Genomic DNA, 18296 nt, shown 5'->3' with positions numbered 1-18296 from the left:
TGTGTCAAGAGGGGCTAGATTCCAAGACGCGATGCAATGTGCAATTACTGGAAGCGCTTGACGACGTTCAACGTTCCTTTTGCTTGGGTCATATCAACAGCCGCGTTTGTCCTGGGCTGGTATATTGATACATTTGCTACTCTGTATCAGCCTTGCAGCAGCCCTTGTCTTCTTGTCAACTCCCCATGTGTTGTCTTTCGACGTCATAGGATGGGTTCTAAGACATGCGTGGCTGCTGCTGCTTCGGTTTCCAGGGCCGCATGAACAAGAAATGAAATACAGATTCGCTAACGAGCCAAACAAAAGATACAAAAATGTTGTAAAGCCATAAAGCAAAAACCCCAGCGCACCTTCATATGCCGTGCTCATGTACGAGCAGTGCCGTCCTTTTAACGCCATGTTTTCTTCAATTCTCGTTGCTTCTTGTCGATCCAACTCGGCCGTTGTGTCAATGTGTATGGTATCGATGCGATGCGATCCCTGGACGGGTATGTTCTGCGGTTGTTGCGGGATAGGGTGTCCGCGTCCGACATCGTATTCGGTCTCCCTAGTCCCGTCTCTCTCGACTTCTGTCTCGTCTAGTGTCTTCTCGATATGTGCCGCATGTCTGCACGGCTCGGCTTGCTCATAGGTATCCGGTGGCCTTAAGCACCCTTTGGACTTCCTCAACCTCCTGCGAACACGCCCGGCCCCGAAGTGGCCATTGTTAGTCACGGCGTGGGGGGCAGAAGAAGACGTTTGAGAGCATGTGGGTTGGAAGAGGGAACGAGAGATCAGAAGCAGACAGCATGGGGGAGAGCCACAGTAGAACTGTGCAATGGCTGATAAGAGCAGCAACAATCGTTCCGTCTAGGAACACCATGTGTCTATGCGTCTACATGATCTTGGTGACTTCTTCCTCGACCTGAAAGCATTGAAACGGGTATGGGTCAGCTGGAACTGGTGTGGAGACGAGGGTCTAGGGGAGCCAGAGCGAGTGGCGCGCGTTGGGAGAGCAAGCAGGAGGGCAAACCAGGGAAACACATAAAACAAAACACAATACACAAAGGAACATGCATCGTACCTCCATATCTTCAAGTGAGTCTTGCTGCCCGATACACCGCAAGACGTTCTTTTTGCTGCTCTCCTGCAGCTCGCCGGCGAGCAACAGCTCGTCCAGAATGTAGTAGGCCTTGGTGAAGGAGAAAATAATGTCGAGCTCGCACACGTTGCCGTAGTACTTGTCCATCTGCTCGACGTAGCGATGGATGATCTCAAGAGTGATCAGCTCGTTGTCGTCGGAGGAGCAGCCGGCGATGAAGAAGAGGGAGGCGTAGCGGCGGTATACGATTTTGGTGTCTGTCTGCTGTTAGCGCCGGGGGAGACGTCACCACTCGAGGGAGCCGGGAGAACGCACTCTTGTACTCCAAAAAGTTGCACATGCGTGTGCGACGGGCGAGGACGAGCTGGGTGACGTCCTTGACGATCTTGGCCTTCTCTTTGGGCGAGAGGGTGGTGAACCACTTGGCCAGGCGCTGGGTGCTGTTAGCAGAGGCAAGAGGGCAAGATGAAGGCGCCCGACAACGTCAGAGGTCCATGGAGGCCGGCTTACCACTTTGCCCTGCCGTGAGAGCAGGATGAGGTAGCTACACGGGTGAGGCGGTCAGCAAGGTTGGCGATCCACGCGAGCAGGTAGCTAGGCACCAAATAAAGGGGGGAATTCGAGCCCTTACTTGATTGCCATGGAGAAGGCGGGGAAAGGCCGGTGTAGTCGGACGGATGAAATGGAGGGACGCAGATTCGGGGATGCGGTCGGAGTTGTGGAATCGTCGGGACGGCGACGCGCGGGTTCGGGATGGCGATGTAGCGGTGTCGCGCGATGTGTGGGTAAAGGAGGTGTCGTCAGGGGACAGATATTTCGATGCAAGATGGCATGGCACCTTTCGGGGCAGCGGGGCCGTTCCAGAAGCTCGACCAGTCAGCGAACAAGGCACCCGCCAATAGGAAGCAGAAGTGGGGTGGACAGGCGCTGGCAGCGCTGGCATGTGGCACGCCTTGCGCTTTCCCTTCCAGGGCTGTATTGCAAATTTCTAGCGAGGGTGTCGTTCTCTGGAGCGTGGTGGCACAGCGGGGTTACAGCACGTAAAGGGAGGGGCAAACTGCCTAAAGAGGAAGAACGGATGACAGCACCCAAAGCCTCGTGGGGGCGACCCTCGAGCATCGCTTTCGTCAACGATATAACTTGCACAAATGTCGTATATATGTTTTGTAAGTCTGGAGATGGCCTCTACAGTCATTTACACCAACGTCACTGGTGGTCGTTGAGGAGGGTGTTGTCGTCTAGCACCCCGGAATGTGCTTTATACGGGCTGTGCAGCGTAAACTTAAACTGCCCACCAAAGCATCACAGAGGCAGAATCACAGCCACTGGCAACTACGGCTACGCAATAACCGCTGATGCCGCACTTTCCTGATTCGGCCAGCTGCCCGCGGCCAGCAACCCCCAATCTGTCCGCGTGGGATGCATCCAAGGCAGGAGGGCGGCCGAGCGTGAAGCGTGGGAGGAAGGAGCGAAACGAAGGCCATCGTACAGGGGACAAGAGTGACAAAGTAGACAAGGGCACAGGGAACGCCGACCACTGTATCAGTGTGAATTACTATATAAGCCGATGGGCAACCGACGATGCAAGACATCGCAGACGGCAGCCTTCAACATTCCTCGCTCTCCCTCTCCGCATTTGCCCTCGCATTCGTATTCTTCGTTCCCTACTGTCTGTGTCACGAATACTGGTCGTTCGGTGTCGTCCCGTTCCTCCGAACAAGGACACTTTTGTCGGGGCAGTCGGGCAGTATTGTTTTTGCTGCCGGCTCCATGACTCGCAAGCGGTGCGGCCATTACTAATTTGCACTCGTGTATCGCTTCTCTGTGCCCGCCGGGCGCTATTTTCCCCGTCTGGTTTGCCTTTCAGTCTTTTTTTACTCCTCTCGCCATGAATCCATGCCATATGCGGCTTTAGACTCTCTTCCTGTCCCCGAATCCGATCACTAGTGTGCTGGAGACTTGGGTGGCTTCCGCTTCCTGATAATTTTTCAGTGTGCTTTTTTCGTCGGCCCTCGCCCATTCCATTGGTGTGCTTCCTCTGCAAAGGCAAACCATTTGATTTGCCGACATATCTCCTCTGTGACGACGAAGACTTTGACAGGACTCCGTTGCGGAACGACTAGCTCGCTCTTTCCGTTCTCTGTATTTTCTCTTGTTTTTTTCTTTTCTTCTTTTTCCATCTTGTTCGCCGCTGCTTCTTTCCTTCCTTCCACAAAATTTTGGATGGTCCCCAATTGTTCTTTCCTATTTTCTCACCTGCGCGCCCACGGAAGGAGCCGGTCATCTTAACTCTTGCACGCCTTCCCAGTTCGAACCCGGCCATCGGGAAACTCTACACAACCCCCACCGAACGCTACGAAACCCTGCGATTTTCCCCGAAGCACCGATCACGGATCACGGCCAGGACCCTCGCGGCCCTCTTGCGCCGGCACAATGACCAAGCTCATTCTTTCGACGGGGTGAGTTGTTGTTTTTTCGTTCTTGCGTTTTCTGGTTGTGTTCCTCGACGTGTCGTCTCTCGCCTCTCGTCTTCTCGGCGTATTGTTGCGTCTGTCAGATGAGACAGGCCCCAGACAGTGCGCCTCGGTCCCATCCACATACCACATACGCCTCGCATAAGTCCGTGCTGCATGGACGTGCAGGTTTTTTGTCGTCTTGCCTCTTTCGGCTTTTATCGTGGTGCGTGGGGCTAATGATTTGAAATACAGCAACATCGTCTCTGGCGGCCCATCGATAGTTCGCGCGCCGGGCGCGTTCCGGTCCAACCTTGAGTTGACCAGTTCCCTGCGCACCAATTTCCAGACTGCGCAGCAGGAGAGCCGAGAGGAGGCGGCGTACAATGCCCGCAGCGGTAGTCTGGCGGACGCCGCAACCGGCAAGAATGGCATAAACAGCCATGCGATTTTGAGTGCAACAACCTCGGCAGGACATGCAAATGGCCATGCAAACGGCGGCGCAACCGGCGACGCAAACGAAACAGTAAAAACGAATGGAGTCCATGTCAACGGCGTCAACGGCGTCAACGGCGTCAATGGCGTCCATGGCGTCCATGGCGTGAACGGCGTGAACGGCGTGAACAGCACACATGGGCACGGCAGCGGCCAGCGGCGCCCGCCACTGGCCGCCTGGACACAGCGCGAGGACACGACGCTGTACATCCCGCGCATCGACTACCCACCCGCCGGCGAGTCGGCCGCCACGCTCACAACAACGGCCGACGCCGAGGGCAGCAGCATCACGAGCGGCGGCAGCACGGGTAGCAGCAGTGGCGGCCTCCAGGAAGAGGCGGCGCAGTACAACACCACCGTCAAGCTGTTCTTCCTGCCCGGCGCGGCCTCGGTCGACGTCACCGCCCGCGCGCAGTATGTCGACGAGGCCCTGGCGCTCGTGTTCCGCGAGCTCGGCGTCGCCAGCGTCAACCTGCTGATCTTGTCGTTCCCCGGCATGTCCTTTGAGGGCGACTGCGAGTGGACGGCCGACAAGATCAACGCCACCCAGGGCGACGACGACGCCGAAGTCGCCACATGGGCCGCCTCGGCCGAGACGCTGTTCAAGGCCGGCAAAGTGCGCCGGCTGGGCGTGGCCGAGTTTGGCAGCACGAAGCTCGAGCGGTTTGTCGCCCGTGTGGGCGTGCCGCCGTCGGTCGACCAGATCAACGTCCACAACTGCTGCAACGTGCCGCCGCCGCTGGCAGCGCTGGCCAAGGCCAAGGGGATCGAGCTGCTGGTGCACACAGACTGCACGGATGTGCTGCCGCCAGGGACGCTACGGGAGCTGCTGGGTCCCCGGGGCGCGGGCGTCCTGGCTGATGAGGGCGATGCTGCCTCCAATACTGCGGCGCCCACGGACGCCCTGCGCGGCGACCTCACGCCGCTGTGGGTCGTCAAGTACACGGCCGTTGTGCGCGACCGTGGTGTCATTGAGAACAAGGGCTACTTTGCTGGCGCGCTCCTGCACGATGAGTAAACGGCCTTGACTGTTTCGTCTGGCTCCTCGCACGATCTGGCACTCTTACCTCTGGCTTTTTTGTTTCTCCCTTGCTTTGTTCTCATGGCGATCGCGTTTCTTTCTTGTCTTGTTTTGCTCTCCCTATGGACGTCTCGTGCGTCGCTAATGGCGGTTCTAGCGTTTGCTTCTTCTTTTCTAAATCTGCATAACTCTTTGTTTTTTGATATTTCATTACCACCATATATTTTGGATAATGGACAAGCCATCCATCCATTAACAGGCATATACAATATGTGTCCATGAATTAAAAAAGTATGAATATATGCAAAAGCAGTCCGGTGTCCCAAACGCCGTCCAGTCCGTCTTCGTGTAAAGGGTTATATGTCCAGGCTCGCTCGATAGCCAGATCACCCGAGCATGCTTCGCTTCCGCCCCCGCATCCGCACGTCCTCCAGTTTCCGCAGCACCGGCCCAGACTGCTTAAACGCTTGGCCGTACGCCTTGATCACCTCCTCAAACAGCGCCTCCGCCCGCGGGTGCGTGCTCCCAAACGCCCGCTCCAGCACGTACAGGTCCACCGCCCGGTCCTCATCCGACGAGCTCTGGCTCGCCAGGCCGAAATCGATCATCACGACGTCCCCGTCCAGCGACGGTGCTGTCGCGCCGTCGGTCGGCCCGCTGGAGTCGCCCGCCGCACTCGCATCGACCGTCCGCAGCATCAGGTTGCTCGTCGTCAAATCACCATGCACGACGCCCACGCGGTGCAGACTGCCCACGGCCGTGCCCATTCGCTGGAGGAGTGCCTGCAGTGACGGGTCCGCGCGGAGCTGCGCGAGGTCCTCCTCCCCGCCGACGACGGTGTTCGTATCCGCGCCTGTGTCGGCAGACGGCACAGGCTTGGTCGCCAACCACGCATTCAGCCGCGCCCGCACCGGCCCGCCCTCGATCCACTCCGTCAACAGGCTCCCTCCATTCGTCCGCCCGTCTGCGCCGTCCTCTTCGACATCCACCGCATACAGCGCAGGAACGGGCACGCCCTCGTGGCGGCACTTGTGCAGAATGCGCGCCTCGGCCAGGATCCGCTGGCGGGTCAGACGGGCGTCCAGAACGGGGTGCCGGTATGGTTTGGGCGGACGGTATTTGAGCGCGCAGGGACGGTCGGGCTCCAAGTAGGTCGTGCGGTAGACACGGGCCTCGGCACCCTGAGCAACGAGGGTGGGAGGTGGTGACGAGGAGGAGGACGAGGAGGAGGCAGTGGATTGGTAGATCAAGATGCGCGGCAGGGGAAAGGCGGGCGCCTGCTGTGCTGGCGGCTGCTCGGTGGCCGTCATTGTGTGGAAGCAATGGGAGGAGAGGTAGAGGTCGCAGTAGACTCGAGAATGGCCAATGTCATTTGCGATCGATCAAGCCGGATCGATTTCAATCCTGTAGTCTTTGCTGTGAATGCGCCCAGTATTATGTCGCCGTTCTTTTGAGCTCTTGTTGAAAAGGTGGGGTTTAGCTTTTTTTTTTCTACAGACCATACAACTGTAGATAGCGCTGGGTCAGATCGTTTCGAACTGGAATGCCGCGAACCCCACTCCACATGGCGGTCAGCGCCCGCCAACGGTCCGCCGGCGACACTGCAATAGTAGCAGGCACATAAGACCACATAAGACCCTACCGAGAGAGCTTCCACGTACGGAGTAATATGGAGCGCAACCAACAGCCTTTTTTTTTCTCTTTTTTGGTCTCGCTCCCATTTTAAGTCAGAACCTGCCGCGCGCGCATGAGCCGTACTGACTGTCCACCACTCTGTCGCTGTCGGTTAGATGGATGATCTGCTGTGCGGCCGCACTGCAGCGGACAGATTTCGGGGACTGGAGGATGTTGTCTGCAAGGGACGAGGCAAGGGAGCGGGCAAGTAGGCATTTCTGGGTGGGACGGGCACTAGAAGCGGCCGGAGAAGGGAAGTAGAAGCACTATCGAATACGAAGCTCAAACAGAAGAGACGGGCGAATGACGACTACAAAATGTACCTATGGCGATCTACTCGGAAAGGGAGGGCAGGAACTCATGTCAAGGCCAAACGACAGCAGGTCAGACGTACGATGTGTTGTACGAGCCGTGTCTGAGCGGCCAATATGCGCCGTACTCGTAAGTAATGACGGCAAACACGAAGCCTGAGAAATAGGATATTTCATGTAGCTGTCGGATGCGATCGACGCAATCTTCCGATCACCCTGACTTTGACAATGGGATTTTCTTCATATTGGGTTCGTGCATTGTGCATCGTGACAGGCGCGGTCTCTCTTTCTCGTTTTCTCTAGTGTCCGATTGTACCTTGGCTTCGGCCCTGTTCTTTCGGTCGTTCGTGGCTCTCGTTCATGCAGGGACGCACGGCAGCCCAACAAAAACAGCGGATCGCGTCCCAAGACAAGCAGAAATGAATGCACAGGAAACAGAGAACGCTGAAAGACCACGCTGTCGCTGCGGAGAAGAGTAAAACATCCCAGCCTCGGTCAGATATGCTGTCAAGGAAGGGGTTCAGCACCAGTCTCCGCAACGATCTCATGCAGCTAAGACAAGAGAGTCCACTCGAGAGAGACGAGAGATTCGATGCATACAAACACCCTCCGCGAGAGATACAAGAGACTTCTCAACAGTTACCCCCCGCCATCGTCCTGCAGTCCATCGGGCCCCCTATCGGCCCCATTCTGACTGGCCTGTTGGATTTGCTGGCCACTTGAAAGCAGTGGAGATTTGCATGGTCCTTGCCCTGGTCGCAAACCTGCAGCCAGCGTCACAGCCAATCAGTAGGTTGGAGTGGACGTGGTGGAGTGGCTCGTCAACCAGAAAGACCAAAAGGGGAGACAGAACACCCGAAGACGGGAGGGCCGTGAGAGGACAGTTTACAGGAACCATCCATGAAAAGAGTGGCCAGTTGGCGTCCGGATGTGCACCAGAGAGAAGCCCATTTGTTGAATGTGGACGCGTTTTCTCACTGGCCAACACGCGCAGAGAACCTCGCAGGGTCAGGTGCGCTCGTGAGCGGGACGCCATCCTATCAAATAAACCTCCGTGGCCAGTAATTACTCCGTATGATGGCCCGCAAACTCGCGGTGTGTTTGAGACACCCCTGGGCCATCTCGCCGTGTCTGCGATACTCGAGTTCTGCTGCAAGTGACCAAGCCCCGGTGGCGGGGACTTGGGACGCGAGCTGCTTATTTCAAAAAGAGACCGCAAAACAGGAACAGGAAGGAGACAAAAACAAGGAGGAATAGAGAAACAAGAGACATTCACTCGCCTCCCAGCCGCTTTCGCCTCCTTGCTTACACCGACGTCCCGAGACGTTCGATATTTGCCGTACTCCAAACTCACATCGTCATACGTCGTAAGTGGTGTCGTATTCGGATGCCTGGAATTGTCGACGTATGTTCCCCGTCGCCTGTCATGTCAAGCGCTCCAACAGTTTGTATAGCTGAATAGCGCAACAAAATAGAACCCTTTCGCCGGGCCTATCCGCCGTTCCCGCCCAGTGCGTTGTCGTCATCTGAGCCTGTCACGTCTGTAGCGTGCCTTGGTGTCTCCTTCCCTTTTCGCTCTTTTTCTCTTGTCCCTCGCGTGCCTTCCTATTTTTGCCTCCCCATCACCTTTACAGCGCCAAACCGGGCTAGTCGCTTCCAGTCTTGTACGAAATCAACACCCCCCTCCTTCCTGCAGAAGCGCATATGCACCCGCCTGCATCGTTCGCTCCTGCCCTCCCAACTTGCCTTTCCCTTTTCTCTCTTTCTTTTCTTGTCCTTTTTCTTTTCTCCTGTCTTTCCCCTTCGTTCCCTTTCTGGCATTTCCCAGGTCGTGCCTACCCGTTTTACCGTTTTTTGTTGTACGGAGTACATACAATCGCATATCGTGAATAGGGAAGGACCCGACCGCCCTTTCTGCCGTATTTACTTCACCTCCTTTCGTACCAATTGCCTTCCCGCCTGCCACTCCCAACAATTCTATGGACATCGACAGCCTCTTTTCGGACAAGACCTATTTTTGCACCACCACAACAACACCCTATTCATACAACCCCAACCCCAGCGCCAAAGTCTGGCTTCTTCCGGCCGCTGCATCGTCTCCCGCTCGCCCTTTCCTCTCCAGCAGCACCAACACCATGTCGTCCGACTCGGCCATGCGCCAGTGGACGCTGGTACTGGTGCTGACCGCTCTTTTCTTGTCGCTCGTCGTCGTCGGCCAGATCGTCGCCCGCTACGGCGCCGCCTACCGGGCCGCCCCCCGCGAGATTGCCGCCCTGCTCGACTCCGCCGACTCGTCGCTGCACGAGAACGAGAGCTACGACCGCGACGTCGCCAAGGTCTCCCGCCGCGACGACAAGATCCGCCTCGGGCGATTGCTTGGTGAGATTCAGCGCGCCGGCGACGACTTGCGGGAAGACCTCAACAATGTTCTGGTCTTGCGGCGAGAATTGGACAGCGGCCTTGACTACCCCGAAAAGGATCTCGACGTCCACCTGAACCCCAGCCTCCCTCGTGGCTCAGAGCGGAGACGAACGACGGCGTCAACCGACTCGAGACGACCGCCGATCGACCCCATCCAATCCTGCCCGTCACCACGCCTCAGGACCTCGGCGCGCGTCCTTTGGGCATCCAAGCGCACCCATCTCGAAGAGCGCCTGCGCCGCCTCGACCTGCTGAGGATGCGCTTCTTGGTCGTCTATATGAGCATCGTCGCTGCCACGGCCACGGCCGCCGCCGAGCGTGTCGAGAAGAGCGCCGAGAAAAGCGCCGAGATTGCCACCACGAATGCGGCCAATGCGGCCACGGCCACCACCGCCCGGAGCACTCTTGCACGGGCCGCCCGCAACGCATCGAACGGCAGCCGGACCACCAGCAGTCACAGCAGCAGCGGCAGCGGCAGCGACGACTCTTCGTGCAGCAGCTCGAGCAGCTCTGCCGCCAACAGCCCCCTCATCAGCGCCACTCCTTCCATGCCCTCCTCCCCTTCAGCACCGGCCAAGACGGCCGCCTCCATCGTTGCCGCCTCCATTGCCGCCGCCGCTGCCGCCGCCGTCGCGGCCGGCGACACTGACGACGTCTACTATCCCTCGTCGCCCACCAGCATGCCGGGCTCGCCAGGCTTGCCAGGCTTTGGCCACTCCCATCCTTTCTTGCGTGGCATCCAACAGCAGTCTGAGTCGCCCCTACAAGAACCCTCACCACCGGCGACGCCCAATGCGAATGCCTGTGCCGATGCCGACTTTGACAACCCGCGGCGCAAACCACCATCACGGCGCGTCACCACACTCGGCATCCGCCCGCCCGACGCCACTCCCGAACACAACCACCGCGCCGGCTGGATAGGGGTCGTACAAGAGCTGCAGCGGTCACCTTTGCTTCACAAGCGCCACACATCCATTGAAATGTCCATGGCCCGTCGGTGACAACGACAAGTGAATGCGCTTCGCCGGCTCCCCCTTGCATCTCTCGCGTAACGCCCCTTTTCTCTGTCAAAATGCTGTAACCTTTACGCTTCACGCCTTCTTCGACATTCAACTTTTGGCACGACCCACGTCGACGACCACACCTTACTTGTCTTAATTAATGAAAACGAGAGACGAAAAAAACAACGACTCCATATTTTATCATATTTTCTTTATTGTCCATACGAAGATCTTTTTCATGGCGCCAAGAAACATACGAAAACCACCACATATAACATCCTAACGATCAAACACAACATCACGGCGTTTTGGCTTTTCACTTTGGGGGTTCTCCTGCTATCAATGACTTCATACGACCAGCACCATCCATACGAGCATTTTGCGTTTAATAATTTTTCTTTTTCTTTTACCTTTTTTCCATCTACCATTCCTGAGAATGACGACAATTCGTTTACGATGCGATTTCAACGAAATCCGCCAATCAAGACTGCGCTCAACAAATATTCAACTCTTATATACCGCGGCCCGGCATATCGCGGCGCATGGCGATGTAGGACTGCTCCTCCCGGTTTTTCGAGCGGTTTGCACATTTCACACCAATGCGCACACGTTCCTGCCCTGGACCTATACGACGTCACACGGCACGTTACCTAGCGGGCGGGAGTTGGTGTGGTGTGGCAAACACGGGACGAAGTGCGGAGATCGGTTCGTCGTTTCAATGGTCTGTCGCTCACATTGGCTGCTCACATTGACCGTTGTTGCGCTCGTCTTGTCACTTTCATCTTTCTCTCCACCTTTTGCTCTTTTACACGTTATTTGTTAATTTATTTGGCGGGTCATCCTTGGCTATTTCTGGCAGCGGTTTCGATTTGCGGTTTGCAATTGTCATCTGGTGGTTCGGCGGTCGGGCGAATTTTGGGATTTCCCGGTTCACTTCGTCACATTTACTTTTCTTGTCTCTTCTGTCCTTAGAGACGGCTCTTGTTACCTCTTCTCTTTTTCTTGGTCTTGCTTATTCATCCCTGTATGGCTCTTGACGGACTAGGGTCGTTTTGCACATATAAAGATACCCCTTTTACATTTTATTCCATTCACAACGTTGACCATTTCACCTACACTTACTTACGTTTATATATTCAATATACACACTGTCGATCTACCTCCCGTGGTCGTGATCCTGAAATACCGTCACTAGCTTATATCCAAAGCTCTTAATAATTGTCATTGGCTCATGGGTCGCCCATATGGTGCCCTTGTAACTAACGAAAACTATATTAAGCTCCGTTGAATCATTTCTTCGCATCATCTTCACTCATCTTCGTTTGCGATCGTCATGCCATTTAGTGACCAGCATCTGGTCCCGTGCCGTTTCTCTCACCAACTGTTTTGTTAGTCCAACGTCGTGATTGAACGCCGTGCACAAATACATAACGTTTTGGGGGAACGGAGGGAGTGGGAAACCGACCATCCAGCGCAACCAAGAACCGGCTCACGCAGTTGTACGCCGCCACCACGGCCGTCAGCTCCACAATCTGCCGCTCCTCAAAGAGGGTGCGCAGGTGCGCAAACGTCCCGTCCGCCACCTCGACCTTGCGCGTCATCTCGTCCGTGTACACCAAAACCGCCCACTGCTTGGCCGTCAACGATCCGCTCGCCACCGCAGACTGGTCGTCGAGGGCATACGGCTTCTCGTCAAGGGCCACTTGCAGGCCTGCCTCCGGCACGCCCGCCGCCGTCGCCAGCGGCGCATGGTGGCCCCATTCGTACCACGCGCGGTTGACGGCCGCGACGCGGCTGATGGCGAGCTCGCGCAGGTCGGCGGGGACGCTGTCGGTCTTGGTGCGGATGGCGCCCAGAAACGAGTTCCAGCCGTCGGCAACGGGGGGCGCGTGCAGCAGGGCCAGGTCCAAGGGCTGCAGGGGCCGGGGCGCGCGGCGGGCGGCGATGCGCTCGACAATGGCGTTGGAGGCCGCGTCGGCAAACTTGGGCGGGTTGGCAGCGTAAGGAAGACGCATGTTGGGAGCAGTGTCAAAGTGGTGATGTAGATTGAACTAGTAATCGAGGTAAGATGAGGCAAAGTGAGGTAGAAAAGTCTTTTTGTTCAATGTCAGGTAAAAAGAAACCGTCGGTATTCGATGTTGTCGGGTTCCCATGCGGCGATTATAAGCCGTTTGCATATGCCGAAGCCGCATGCATTGAAGGCCTGGAGTACCTGGTGCTAGGGGCAGGTTCCCCGTCATTCCAGCGGTTGACAGGCGGCGCATTTCGCCGATCTTCGGCAAATTGGCTCCTCTGTTGGCTGGAACGTTTACCCGTATCCCGACCCATAGCGGGGAACGCACGCGACATTTCCAGTGTAAGTGGCGGAATTAGGCAGTTAGCCATGACACTACAAAAGCTTTAGGAACAGCACATTGAAATGTGGTCGAAACATCCAATAGTTTATTCAAACGAGGGCGCAGCGTAGTCAAAAATATCCTCCAAATCAGATCAAAAGTACTCTAGCAGCTCCATGCTATGTAGGCTGCGGCGCGGCCGGCGGAACATATGCGGCCAGGTAGTTGTACGGCATTGGGTGCGTGTCGTAGTACTTGTCGTACGTCAACAGCGCAAAGCCGGGGTCCAGCGGCGCAATCGCGCTCGGCCAGCACGGGTTCGAGCCCAGCCCGTCGTCGGGCGACGATGGCGGACCCCAGCTGTTAATCGTAAACTCGGGCCTCTGGTCGACGGTAATGGCCGCCTCCGTTTGCACCAGGTTCGTGTCGTGGATGACGTTGGTGTGCGGCGAGCGCGCGACGCGGTCCTGGAATTCGCGGTCCGACAGCTCCTTGACGGGGCCATTGAAGCAGACGCCCTTCCACATGCCGCCGGCGCGCTGATTCTGCTTGCCGGGGACGAAGCGTACGAGCTGGCCGTTGCGGTTGTGGCCGCTATTAACAAACGCCGGGTCGGCGTCGTTCAGCAGGTACGCGGGCGGGTACTCGTCGCGGTCGCATTTGGGCCACTGGCGGTGCTGCGGGTCAAGCCATCCTTTGCCCTTGTGCTGGTCGCTCCAGACTTTGGTGGCCTCGGCGTCCTGTCGGTGCTTGGTGCTTGCCGCCTCCTGGGGGCAGGTCAGGGTCGCGTACTGCGGGTTCTCGCGGATAACCGAACTGTAATGGTAGCAGGCCTGGGTCCAGGCCGCCTCGCACTTTCTGGCAACCACGCTGCTCGTGGCGGCCGGCGCGTAGACAAGAGATGTGACAATCATCTCCTGTGTTTTGACAACGTTGTTGACGCACGACAGCTTGCGCAGCGTGTTCTTTCCGGTGCCGAGTCGTTGCACGTCTTTGCCCTTGGGGATCTTGCACTTTTTGGCCTTGTTGTTCTTGCAAGAGGCATTGATCGAGTCGACCTCGTCCACGTAGTATTCGCTGTCGTACGACTCGTACTCGCCGTGTTGGTCGGCCGTCATCACCCCGGCCTCACCACGCGGCCAGAGCGTCTCGACGGCGCCATCCGGTCGCGTCGTCGTTTGCGGCACACCACCATGCCCCGCACCTATACCCATACCCCGGCGCACCTTTTTCGTCGGTACCGGGCAAGCCGTGGGCTTGTCGGTCGGCTTGCCCGTTGGTTTGTCTGTGGGTTTTCCGGTCGGCTTATCAGTAGGTTTGCTGGTTGGCTTGGGTTCGTTGGACGTCGGTCGCGGCTTGGACTGGTCCTTGGGGTTGCCATCGTCACCGTGCCGGCCGCTTCCCTTGGGAATGTTCTTGGGGCCCTTGAAGCCGGTGACTGTGTCAGCCACATCACTGAGAATGCCAAAGGCCTTCTTAATGTCGTCAGGCACAAGGTCCGTGTTGCCGCAGGGACTCAGCCACCAGTCAAACGCTCCCTGCGGGTCTTGGTCACTTGGATATACATAGTTGACGATCTGCGCAGCGGTCGTTACAGCATCTAGATGTGTTAGTTGGAAGCGTCAAATATCAAAAGGGAAACTTTGTACCGCAACGTACTCAAACCTGCCGACAATGCACCGCCGGTGAAGATGTTGGAACCAATGTCGACAACAAGTTTGAGAGTCGACATGATCAAATAGCAGCCAATCTTTGATTGTTAACGACGACGTTAGATTCGAAAAGGGGAAGAAGGTTTCTTACCTCTGCAATTATGGGCAGGGCTTCGAGTACAGTGGTGGCAATTTCGTTGACCAAGTAGTTATCGCAGCTGCAAGTGCCGCCGGCCACACGGCAGGGCAAGCCTGAGATTGTTTGCCAAGGGATGGGTTCGTTGAGTGGCCAGAAACCCACGCAGCCGTAGTTGCTCGTCCGTCCAGCTGCCGCTGCTGCGTCCAGCTGCGGCTTGCAGTAGATCTTGCAAGGAGCGACACTGTCGTCGTGGTCGCCGTTCTCGTAAATCAGGCACTTGTTGGCATTGGCAACGCGTGGGTCGTCGTCCGGATTAGCATATGGGGGCGTATCGTCAGTGTCATCCTCCACCATGGTCTCCAAAGGTGTAGTGCACACGTCATCCGGACAGTAGCCGTACGTGCAGGCAAATTTGCACATCTTGTTGATGTCAATCCCCTGCTCATTCCAGGCGATGACGACATCATTGGCGGAGCCGTTCTTGACGGCCGGCAGCGGATCCAAGATGCCGCGCTCCGTGCAGTAGCACAGCGACTCGGGGCAGAAGCCTAGGTCGCAGGTAAATTCGCACAGGTCGCCCGTGTCGACTGTTAGGTCATCACCGGCAATGCAGCCCTCCGACCCGGCCTTGCCACGATCGCCCGAGGCGTTGTCCATGTCGTCCGCAGTGAAGGCCTGCAGGTCGACAGCCCAGTTGACCGTACCGGCAAAGTTGAGGCCCTTCCAGGTGTCGCGGCGGCGGTCCTGTGTAGTGGGCGTCATGTAGGCAACGTAGTCGCCATTGTAAAGGACAACATCGGTGTCCGACGAGCCGTCATAAATTGACTGTGCGCCTTGGCGGATGAGCTCATTGATCTCGGCGTTGGCAATGTACCCAGCCGTCTGCGTGCAGCGGCCGGGCGTGGCATCCGACTGGTTGCGTGATCCAGTGAATTCGCACAATGGGCCCCAGCAGAGATGCTCGGCCATATGGAAAGAGCGACCATAGCTAGCTTCGCCGACGACGACCTTGTTGTTGGCCACGCCTGCCTTTGTGACTGAATACTGTTAATGAAAAAAAAAATGAAAAAAGAAAAGAAAAGAAATGTAAGACAATGAGAAAACGGTAACACTTACTGATGGACAGGGAGTTCTTGGTCTCGGTCAAGTTGACTGTTCTGTCAGATTTTGATTCTTACTCCTGTCTCCGTTGTTGACATGTTTTGCATTTTCAGGGGCTACTCACCGTGACTACGGATGCACTTGCCCGATGTGCACGAGTCGAAAGAGTTTGCGTTTCCATAATCCCACTGGCCGTGCAGGTCGTACGTCATGTAGACAATGTAATCGATGGCACTGCTGATGCGGTCGATGGGGAACGGCTTGAGGTACCAAAAGGATGCCGGCGCGGCGATCGACAGTGACTTGTCTTTGCCCAGCTTCTGCTTCATGGTGATCAAAAACTTGAGATACCCGAGACCATCGCCCTTTTGCCCGATCGGCTGGCCTCCGGCAAAGATATCTGGTGCGGCAGGATATTCCCAGTCGAAGTCGGCGCCGTCAAGGCCTTCGTCGTTGACAAACTTGAGCACGTTGGCCGCAAACGTGTCGCGGTTCTCCAAGATGGCCTTGCGCATCACCTCGAACGTCGCGGCGTCGGTCGAAAAGGACCAGCCACCAAACGACACAATGCGCTTCACGTCCTGCAGAGCCTTGAAGTCGGCCCACTGCTTGTCGGTGTCGTTGATCACCGGCTTGAGCGTTGTCGGATCAATGGCCGCAAATGCCCAGTGGATGTGCGTGTAGACGCCGCCGACATTGGCGTTCTTCGCCTTGAGGTTCAGACAGGGGCGGTCCATGCCAAAGGCCTCGTAGTAGCCGACGCGCATCTGGGTATCCGGCGGGCCCGAGTTCTGCTTGATGTCCCGATTGCAGTTGGAGATGCAGGTGTTCTGGAACTGCTTGTCCTTGGCACCGGGGCTGCTGCTCCCGGGCGCATTATGAATGTCGCAGTGCTGCGGGAACACACCGCAAAAGCCCCAGTTGCTGCAGCAGGCATTGAGCGGGCACGGATTGAGGTCAGCCATGGATACGGACTTGTTCGTGGGCAGCGTGGTACCGGGCAACGTCGGCCCGCACTCGACGCCCTGCTGCGGAGGTGGCAAGGGGGCCCGGCCCTCGCTAAGGCACATATTGTTGCCGTACATCATGCCCGCACAGTCGGTCCAGGCCCACGTCTTGTTGGCGTTCCACTTTTCAATGTCGGTGACATTGATGCCATACTGTGTAGCCAACTTCGAGCAGGTGTCCGTCTTCTGGATGACGTACGATGCGCACGTTCCGTCCGAGTTCTTGGCGGGCGGTGTCGGAGTGGCCGCGCTGACGGTCGCGTTGTCGGCACTGCGGCCGCGAAGATAGCGAGATCCGAGAAAACGGCGGCTCACAGCTAATGTGCTGTTAATACGTGGAGGTGTTGGTGAGAGGTCGACCACATGGGCCTCGACAGGAGAGGCGTCCTGTTGCAAACTACTACCCAGAGATGAGACACAGTTTCCTTTGGACCATGCTGCAACGGCCTGCTGCACAATGGACAAGTCCCCCGTGGCGTCCATGGCAATACCCAAGGTTTGCTCAGTTGTACGGTTGTTGCTGCCGCTGTTTCCGCAGAGTTGAGCGACCAGTGGCTGCGATGCGGCACCGGCTGTCTGTAGACGACTCGACAGCGATGTGAGCACAGCATCAGTTGTAGCTGCTTTGCCCAAGCTGGCACCCACATACATGCCCATGGTGGTCTGCTTGTGGCGCGCAAAGACAAGAGTCTCATCGCAGTTGCCTTGCGCCTCAAAGAAAGACTGCAGACCCTTCATCATGGCGTAAACATCACTTCCGTCCCCGGAGGCGTTCCGGGATGCGCCCGAGGACACCACGAGCTTCTGTACGGCTGTGGTGTTGCCTCTGGGAGACGACGAGGGCGAACTGGGTGCGGCACATGCAACTGCACGGCTCAACTGGTCCTTGTTCAGATTGTTGGATGTCTTGGGGTTGTCGATTGGTGGCGGGCTGGCAGTCGAGCTGCCCGCTGCGGTTGGCGAGAGAGAACAAGCATAGACAGGAACGCCCGCTCCGATCGATGAGGATGCTGAGGATGCTACCGGCTGCTCCACGGAGAACTGAAGCAGGAGAGGTTCGTTACATCTCTGCAGTTGATCGGGGGTCCAGTAGCGAACCCAACTGAAGACATTTGCATAGTCACTGCAAGGCAGAGGGCAATCGTGGAAGTCTGGCAGGTAGGTGAAGCCTTCGTTCAGTGGAGGCGTATCAAGACCATCGAGGAGGTGGTCGAGCGAAGCCAGAGACGAATCGGCAGCATTGGTTGAGGTAGCTTCGCCATGGCATTGGCCTGTGAGAAACAAGAGAGGCAGGAGCACACGTCCGACAAAATCAGCTACGCCTGTTAAAAGGGGCTTTGGGGAAGTGCGATTGGTCGGCGGCATCGTGAAGAAGCTCAAGACAGCAGGAACGAGACAAGATGCTGGTCATCGCAGCTTCCTCTCCGGGTCGCATCTACAACTACGACAGCAGGCCACACTCCATTTATACCGTTCTTTCCATTTATTCTCTGTTTGTGTTAATTGACTCTGTCCATTTCCCTTCTCCTTACTCTCATCAACTCTCTTCATGTTCGCTCTTATCGTATCGGCCCTCTCTCCGACGTGTCGACACGTTCCCCTCA

The 18296-nt window shown here is 56.9% G+C and overlaps 6 protein-coding genes across 6 annotated transcripts; 2 read left to right on the top strand and 4 right to left on the bottom strand.

Annotated features, from left to right (window-relative positions):
* Positions 1-874: 874 nt before the first annotated feature.
* Positions 875-1723, bottom strand: SPSK_07865 (AP-1 complex subunit sigma-1; the record flags this gene model as incomplete). The annotated part of the gene is made up of 5 exons (XM_016734518.1): positions 875-904; positions 1064-1338; positions 1397-1514; positions 1592-1625; positions 1713-1723. 5 exons carry the CDS (start codon positions 1721-1723, stop codon positions 875-877), a joined length of 468 nt encoding a protein of 155 aa, XP_016591554.1.
* Positions 1724-3514: 1791 nt separating this feature from the next.
* On the top strand, positions 3515-5047 carry SPSK_07451 (glutamate--cysteine ligase regulatory subunit; the record flags this gene model as incomplete). Its single annotated transcript, XM_016734113.1, has 2 exons — positions 3515-3540; positions 3790-5047. The coding sequence occupies 2 exons, from the start codon at positions 3515-3517 to the stop codon at positions 5045-5047; spliced, it is 1284 nt and encodes a 427-aa protein (XP_016591553.1).
* A 389-nt stretch (positions 5048-5436) lies between these two features.
* Positions 5437-6360, bottom strand: SPSK_07809 (TP53 regulating kinase; the record flags this gene model as incomplete). The annotated part of the gene is made up of 1 exon (XM_016734464.1): positions 5437-6360. One exon carries the CDS (start codon positions 6358-6360, stop codon positions 5437-5439), a length of 924 nt encoding a protein of 307 aa, XP_016591552.1.
* A 2654-nt stretch (positions 6361-9014) lies between these two features.
* Positions 9015-10457, top strand: SPSK_07498 (uncharacterized protein; the record flags this gene model as incomplete). The annotated part of the gene is made up of 1 exon (XM_016734160.1): positions 9015-10457. One exon carries the CDS (start codon positions 9015-9017, stop codon positions 10455-10457), a length of 1443 nt encoding a protein of 480 aa, XP_016591551.1.
* Positions 10458-11797: 1340 nt separating this feature from the next.
* Positions 11798-12472, bottom strand: SPSK_07971 (4-carboxymuconolactone decarboxylase family protein; the record flags this gene model as incomplete). The annotated part of the gene is made up of 1 exon (XM_016734623.1): positions 11798-12472. One exon carries the CDS (start codon positions 12470-12472, stop codon positions 11798-11800), a length of 675 nt encoding a protein of 224 aa, XP_016591550.1.
* Positions 12473-12972: 500 nt separating this feature from the next.
* On the bottom strand, positions 12973-18057 carry SPSK_06866 (class V chitinase Chi100; the record flags this gene model as incomplete). Its single annotated transcript, XM_016733540.1, has 5 exons — positions 12973-14393; positions 14453-14543; positions 14597-15621; positions 15701-15736; positions 15810-18057. The coding sequence occupies 5 exons, from the start codon at positions 18055-18057 to the stop codon at positions 12973-12975; spliced, it is 4821 nt and encodes a 1606-aa protein (XP_016591549.1).
* Between the last annotated feature and the right edge of the window lie 239 nt (positions 18058-18296).

The sequence above is a fragment of the Sporothrix schenckii genome, assembly GCF_000961545.1.
Source record: "Sporothrix schenckii 1099-18 chromosome Unknown Cont41, whole genome shotgun sequence".
NCBI lineage: Eukaryota > Fungi > Ascomycota > Sordariomycetes > Ophiostomatales > Ophiostomataceae > Sporothrix > Sporothrix schenckii.
Note: the sequence above shows the minus strand (reverse complement) of the source record. Positions and strands in the feature narration are given on the sequence as shown.